At 38.8% G+C, this 8139-nt stretch overlaps 1 protein-coding gene across 2 annotated transcripts; it reads left to right on the top strand.

The window, feature by feature from the left end:
- Window positions 1–4017: 4017 nt before the first annotated feature.
- dlx5a (distal-less homeobox 5a) lies at window positions 4018–7021 on the top strand. 2 transcript variants are annotated; one of them, XM_088929589.1, is made up of 3 exons: window positions 4018–4459; window positions 5463–5647; window positions 6372–7021. In XM_088929589.1, the coding sequence occupies exons 1-3, from the start codon at window positions 4105–4107 to the stop codon at window positions 6687–6689; spliced, it is 858 nt and encodes a 285-aa protein (XP_088785715.1). In that variant the 5' UTR covers window positions 4018–4104; the 3' UTR covers window positions 6690–7021. The 2 variants fall into 2 exon arrangements, with proteins under 2 accessions (XP_088785715.1, XP_088785716.1); XM_088929590.1 differs by having other exon boundaries at window positions 4021–4463; window positions 5431–5647.
- Window positions 7022–8139: the final 1118 nt, after the last annotated feature.

Here is an 8139-nt window from a genome sequence, read left to right as displayed (position 1 = left end):
GTGTTATGGAAAGAATTAGGTCTTTATCTTCATGCATCTAGACAATGTGGAGAAACAAAGGCAAATACAATTTTAGGATATATACAGTAGTTAAATTAATAAAATTTATATCAAGGGGTGTTGTGTTAAAATTGTATAATGCACTAGTAAGGCTAAATTTAGAATATGGCCTACAATTTTGGTCACCATGTAATAGAAAAGATATGGTTGCACTGGAATCAGTCCAGAGAAATGCAAACAGACACATTCCAGGGCTTAAAGGAATGTCCTATACTGACAGGCTGAAGGAGCTGAACCTTTGTAGTGTTAAACAGCGAAGATGACCAGGAGACTTGATCCAGGTTACCCAATCATGGTGTTGAAGCTGATACCCTGAGACTTCCTTCAAGAAGCGGACGGATAGGAGTCTCACACTAGTTAACTGCTACCTACCAAAACGATCAGAGGAGACAAATGGCCTCCTGTTCTTACATTATTCTGCAACTGCCTGACCTTAAAGCTAAAATAAAAAGCACCAATACCTTTTGAAGCAAACTTTATCCGCATTCCCTCGTTTGACAAGATTTATCGCATTTAAATTCTTTGGTCCCCTTTTCCAAACGTTGATTACACATAGAAAGCCCAGGTGCCCATCAAGAGCTTTCAACAATGTATTAAATAAGTAAAATGAAAAAGAGTATTGATTATATGAATAGTATTACCGACCATGGAGGGGAGGCACGGTTTGCTTTGCTGCCTCTCGGTGCTGGGGCCCTTTGTATGCTGTCCTCGTGTTCCTGTACTGTAGGTTTCCTCCCACAGTCCGAAGCAATACTGGTACTGTAGATTAATTGGCTTCTGGGGAATCTGGCTCTGGAGTGTGTGTGTCTGTGTCTGTGTGTGCCCTGCAATGGACTGGTGTCTCATCCAGGGTGTATCCTGCCTTGTGTCTGTTGCTTGCTGGGATAGGCTGAGGCTCCCCCATGACCCCGTATTGGATAAAGTGGTTAGAAGATGGATTTATACTGAAAATTGCTGACTACAAAGTTCTAAATTATTCATGCTCCATACGTAAAAACAAACATACCGTGTGTATCTCTGTACAAACAAAGACTTAGCACCTCATCATGGGTAAAGTGCCGAGAGATCGAAGGTAAAAGATTATCTACGACAAAAAGCTCTAGTAATGATTTTGACTGTGGTGTCCATTAATTGGGAAGTTAAAGACTAATTGAAGTGTTGCTACTCCTTCAGAAAGAGGACAGTCACATATAACTCCAAAGGTGCCAAACGAATTGTGATTTGGGACAGTAACTCAACAGTCGCAGCAAGTGGGAATCTTAAAAACTCTGGTATCATTAGGATGCAATGTCTCCAAAACATCCTCAAAAGGGCATGGCAACTTTAAAAGAAACAGCATGAATTTTCCAACGAGCAAGCGATTTGAATCCTAGCACTCTTGTCTGGTCACTGGTCTTGACTGGATCTCTAGAACTCCCTCCAAAAGAACATTTGTGGTATAAACTAGAGAAGACAGCTCACAAGTGCAAGCTGCAATACCTGAAGGAGCTGGAAGCACAAATCCCCGCCAAAAGTGACAGAGTTACTAGTTGGTTATTTCAAGCACCTTCTGTATGTTAACAACCCAAAGGAGGATGAAGAAAATACTACTGAGGCGGAATGGTTTAAATCATCATCTGTTTAAGCAAATATTTTGGACAGAACTGTGTGTGTGACAACCGATACTGATATTCTGACAGTTTCTCGGGTTGTCATTTATACAGCAACCAAATGTGCACTTGCAAATGTCAGAAAGAAGGAAAAACAATGATGGACAATGCTCTCTTGTACTGTGATATAATGAACAGTACAAGATGTTCCTTTTTTGAAATGCTTTTAGTGAATGAAAGTATCAATATAATTTGTGTTCCCTGCTGTTTAAGCTTTTCTCTTACATTTAACCTTCTTTCTAAATTCTCTTATGGAATTTAAAATCCTTGGAATCTTCACTAGATTGCATCTGCTTTTCTTATCGTTTCCCACCTTGTAGGAAATATTTGTTGTTTTCCTTTCAGAAACTGAATGGCCACATCTGACGTAGGATTTCATGTACTTGATTTCAAATGTACATTTCAAAGCTTAGGCAGGCATACTTTAATTTTTACTCCATGCACCAATTACATCGCTTGTATTGATCATGCATGGTCCTTTTGGGTTGTGTAATCATGAATACCCACTCCAGTATACTATTTCACACCTGCTGACTGCAAAAACCACTGCAGATATCCCTCATGTGCTCAGTAGCTGGGAATACAAATAGCCTAAATATATGAGTCTCAGGTTTTGTAGCAATTTTTTCCAAACTCTGTTCTTTCATTAATCATTTAAAAGTTAACAACAATCCACAATCCGAAAATTTGATGTAAAACCCGTACTTTTGTTAAATATGGCTGTTGAGTATTTTATTGTTCTTGCAAATCGTCAGCGCTGGGTGGCGCCATTTCTCTGTAGAATGCAGAAAAGTTTTATTTTTGTTGCTTTTCAGTATCTTGCTCTCACACACACAGCCACCCACCAAAAATAAAAACAGTGTAGTTGCACTATCAGATATATAATTTGGATACTGCCATGACGGAGCTATCTAAGAGTTTTCTTAAATGGGTCTAAGTCATGTAAGTCCGAGTTCTTCAAAGGACACATTCATTTTATCATACACACAGGTCGCCACTGAATAGGAGAATGTGTTCTTAACCTGACTTGGTTAAACAGAGATAATACTGTATTATTATTAATAATTATTATTAATAATAGTATAAATTAAATTAGTATTAATTGTTAATAATATCGCATTACCGCTGTTGTTATTATTTATAATAATACAAATTATTATTTTGTTAACAGCATGATTTACACATACCCTGTTAAAGTACAAATCACTTTTGTCAGCTCTTTTATACTTGTATGGGTATTTTTCTTATTTTGTGGAAACAGGATCCCACTTGTACGCAGCACACAATATTAAATCTGCGCTGGTGTTGTTGATGCACACTTAGAAGACTTCCTCACAGTGCCTTGCCTGACTTGAATAAACGACGCGAAACGCGGTTGTGCTGTTTCAATGTTTCCTACCTGTATGAGCAGATATTTTTAAGATGTTTTAATTTATATTTTGGAACGATTTTGGTAAATAGATAAATGCCTTTGTACATTTGCAAAATGTATACTGTATGTTTTTCACGTAACTGCAGACATTCCAGTTACAGGAATGTTGACGGTCAGTATTTTACATTTGGTGTCAAATCCCACGACACGTCATGGTTAAAGGTTCAGGGAAGTATACTGTACGTTCAGTCACCATTCATTCTTCCCTAAAATCAGACCATTAAGAAACTTAAAAAAACACTTAAACGTCTTTTGTTTTACGCTCATGCTCACTGCCCTAGTTTTGACCTTTTAGAAATTCTGAAAAACAGACTAAAATCAGAATCACACATTCTATTTTTTCCAATTAGTTTTGAAGCGGAGAAGATCCTCTTGTCTGAGTCACAATTTTGTATTTTGGAAATCTGGCTCGTCCATCGGCTATTTTAACGGAAGTGTAAGGAAGAGAGTATTCCTTATGTTTTAGAAAAGACGTTCTGCAAAATTCAAAGTGTGCTATTAGCTCTCCCGTGTTTCAGAGATAAATGCTGACTTCTTCTAAGTGATAGCTCGTAAACGATCGTTTAATATTTATTAGTAAATTTGTTTGTTTGAATCGGTAGTGTAAATTGTTTATTTTGGTTTTGTGGTAATTCCTGTCCATCATCTTAATATTCCAGTTTATGATGTGACAGAAGACACAGTGCTGTTAGTGTACCAAGAATTGTAGTAGTAGCAGTGCTTTGTTGTGCTAAACTGGTCGGACGAGTTGGGGTGTAACTACTGTCTGGATACTCTGACCAATGGAGCCGGATCCACCCCGCAGTGCGTAAGAGCGCAATTAAGGATTTAACCAAGCCTATGCTGCACTGCAGGCAGCAGTCTGGAAGAGAGACCGTCAACTACAACGCGAGCAATGTCAGTCTAGACTCCACAGCTCTTGGCTGCACTTTCCAAGTTCCCCCGAGCTGCGCTCCTCGAACTATGACTGGAGTATTCGACAGAAGAGTTCCAAGCATAAGATCTTCCGATTTCCAGAGCCCTTTTCAACATCACGCGATGCATCATCCCTCTCAGGAGTCTCCAACTTTACCCGAGTCTTCAGCTACGGATTCGGGGTACTACAGCCCCGCTGGGGGGGTCCACCATGGCTATTGTTCGCCTAGCTCCACTTCGTATGGAAAAGCGCTTAATGCCTACCAATATCAATACCATGGAGTGAATGGATCTGCTGGAAATTACCCCGCTAAATCATATCCAGATTATTCATATACCAGCGCTACTTACCACCAATACGCCGGAACGTACAGCAGGGTACAAGCACAGTCTAGTCCACAAGGTAAGTTTCTTCGAGGCTGCAGCACTTAGGCGCATCGGGTAAATTCGCTATGGTAACACACTTCGTACAAACTGTCAATTTACAGTTTCACCTTCTCTTTTCCGTTGGGTCACTGGCAGGTTTTATCGTTTGAATGTGTTTAAATTTCTTCGGTGCGACAAAAAATGGCTTTTTAACGTGCAGCACGAAAAATCCGATGGTGTGTTTTCCCGGAGCTATAACAAGGGAAAAGGTCTGGTACACAAATACATTTAACAGAGAATAAATTATCAAATGCCGTCACAAGGTTGGAGATGCGTAAGCTTAAACTCTTAAACTCTCAACAAATAAGCAAAGATTATTGTTAAAATCTCATTACATTTAATACTGTCATTATAGGTACATTTTCATTTAGGGTATTTTACGCTTTAATTTACAAGGTCTAGTCATTTTGCAAAATATGAAACTGAAAAATAATTCATTTTTACCTATTTTCCCAATTCTATTTCTATTTGAGTATGTCTGGCAACATTATTCTCAGTTCTAGTGTTTAATTTTAAATTATGCCAGCATCCTACATCCACGAACACTAATTGCTTGTGAAGCTTGTCTGGAAGAAAATGTGTCTCTTGGTGCCATCTAAGAGGGGTTAATGTCACACCTTTATCAATGATTATAACGCAAAAGACCTTTTGTGCTAATAACATTCATGATGCGAATCGTCAGTCATCGCAGAACTGTGATAATTTTGTGTGTAATTACTTCCCGCGTATCCGTTTTACCTATATTTTGAATACACGCACGGTCGTTTTCTGTCTGTGGAAAGCAGCTGCATTTGCCTTTTGAGTTTGTATTTTTAAGTCGACTTTATTTTTAATTTTTTCTTAGCTGTTACGTTTTGATTAAACCCCATGGCTGCCTGTCTTTCAATCATTTGTAATTTGATTACAATTTCTTAAATGTGGAATTCCTTTTTTTTTCTAAAAAAAAAGGGGGTGGGGGGCGATTTTTCTCCTTCTCCTAGAGAAAGAAGTGCCAGAGCCCGAGGTGAGGATGGTAAACGGAAAGCCGAAGAAGGTTCGGAAGCCCAGGACGATCTACTCCAGCTTCCAGCTCGCCGCGCTGCAGCGGAGGTTTCAGAACACCCAGTACCTCGCGCTGCCGGAGAGAGCCGAGCTGGCGGCCTCGCTCGGGCTCACCCAGACACAGGTACACCCTCGGCGGCGGAGAGAAGCGCGGTGGCGCCTCTGATAGTTTAAAAAAAAAAATAAGAAGAAAAATAAACCAGCACGTCGCTTTCTGTCTGATTTGAAGTCTTTGTTGTCGTTAATTTTTTTTTTTTTAATTTGGAAAATGATTTACTGCAATCTGGTGATGTGCTTGGTAGAAAAGGGGGCATTTTGAGGAGTATTTTTATGAACTGGAATTTGGAGTTAAAATGAAAGTTTTATAGAATGCACGGCTCATAGGCGCCGCATAGAGCTGCGGAAATTGTTATCCTTGCCTCGGATAACCCTAGCTTTCCTGCTTGATTGTTCCGTTCCAATTGATATGATTAACAGTTCCTGGAGACGCCGTCGCTGCAGCAAATAAAAGCTATATTTTTTATTATTTTTTTGGTTAAGGTCCCTTATTTTGTTCAGTCCTTATCATCACGCAAATAAATTTAGTGTTAAACGACGTTGTATTTCTATAGCTCTGTATGGATGTATAATAATGTTATAATTTGAAACCTTAAAGACAATTGCGCATAACACTGAAGATGAGAATTCCATATTGTATTGTATTCCATATTCATCTTGCAGTTTCTGGATAATCACTGGTATTTTTTTTAACAATTTGTAAAGTGGTACCTGAGCTGGCTTGCGAATAGGCTCCATGTTGCCATTTTGCCTCGACATGAACCGATTGCTGCATGCCTTTTTCCCCGCAGGTGAAAATCTGGTTCCAAAACAAGAGGTCGAAACTGAAGAAGATCATGAAGAACGGAGAGCTTCCCCCGGAACACAGTCCGAGTTCGAGCGACCCAATGGCGTGCAATTCTCCCCAGTCTCCCGCTGTGTGGGACGCCCAGGGCGCCACCAGGCCCCATAATCCGCACTCCCATCAACAAAACACGAATACGGCGGCCTCAAACTTTTTGGAAAACCCTAGCTCTTGGTACTCTGCGTCTGGCGCTATCAATTCTCACCTGCAGCCCTCCAACTCCATACAGCACTCACTGGTTCTTGGGGCAGGGACGCTATATTAAAGCGCTGTTAAAAACATATTTAACTGTATTGGACTTGCGTTTTAACTATAAAAGGAATATGCAAAATATCAATGTGTCGGTATTAGAAGAACGTGTATAATGTGTAAAAATGTGTGCATGTAATTTATTGCATTTTGGAAGAGAAATGAAGCATATTTTTCACTAAAGGACTTCACTGCAGCTCTAGACACTATCAATGGTGCCTTGAATTTTGACCTCAACGCTAACCGGACACTTTCCCCCCGTATATCATGATACTGTACATAATTGTAGATAGAGGGATTTAAACTGTATATTCTGGTTAAATAAAACTAAGACCTTCTGAGAATATATTCAAAATGTTTTCATATTCGTGATTATTTAATTAAAATGAGCATGGTTAGTTAAATATCTGTCTAATTCTTTGCTTTATTATAGAACCAAATACTCGGGGTGAATGAAAATAAGTATCAAAAGCAGACGGATTTTCAGCATTGTGTGATAGTGATTATAGGAAATAAACACCCGTGGCTTACAAACAAAAAAAGATCGACGACTTTGATGAAGAATTAACAAACACGTTGTATCTTAACATGCGAGATTTGTGCTTTATTAACAAGACAGAGAAGATCATACCTAAAGATGATAACAACAATTATATGAATAATTACCTTTTGATGTGCTTCTTTGACCGATCGTAACATTCTGTAGAGTGTTCCTCTGGTCGGTTAAATAGAGGGTTCCCTTCAAAAAAACAGTTGTTTGGTTTTACAATAGGCTGTGCGCCACAAGATATGGCGAATCAAGTTAAGCATGAAATAGGTTAGCCTATATTTTTCCACACAACTATTTTATGAAATATAGCATAAAACACATTTCTGTGGTTTAAACAGGAAAAAAAAGATGTTCTGTTCTGTTCAAAGATGTAGGAAACTTTGTAGGCCGCGTTTCTTTTTATATAATAGTAAGAAAAATGCTAGACGTGGTTTGATAAAAAAAGCACTATCTATGGTCTCCCCCAGTAGTTTACTGTAAATAGAGTAACATAAACTGCAGCATTCGCAAAACAAAGGATGATTGAGCACTAGGCCTGAAGAATGTTCTTCGGGGGCTTATTAGCATAGCTATACAATGCCTTAAGTGTTTATAAATATGCAAGTTTAATAATAGAAAATTCAATATGACACATGATCGGTAGGTCTTCTATTTTGTCATTTTGCCTAACGCATCTTAAAAACTAAAATTTAACTAGGGCTAAAGAGAACATAGGTTTTTTGGTGGTAAGTAAAATATACCCCAGTCAAATTCGATTTTTTTCTGGCTTGCTGCAATTCACTGTATCCATTCTTAATTAATGCACGAGCACAGTGTTTGGTAGTGGCATATAGCCCGGATTGTTTTATCATTGAGTAGTTTGTTGCACTTTTCTGCTTATGTCCAGTGGCCAACGTACGGTTTCAGATTTCCGTGG

The sequence above is a fragment of the Atractosteus spatula genome, chromosome 12 (assembly GCF_055471065.1).
Source record: "Atractosteus spatula isolate fAtrSpa1 chromosome 12, fAtrSpa1.hap1, whole genome shotgun sequence".
NCBI classification, from domain to species: domain Eukaryota; kingdom Metazoa; phylum Chordata; class Actinopteri; order Semionotiformes; family Lepisosteidae; genus Atractosteus; species Atractosteus spatula.
Note: the sequence above shows the minus strand (reverse complement) of the source record. Positions and strands in the feature narration are given on the sequence as shown.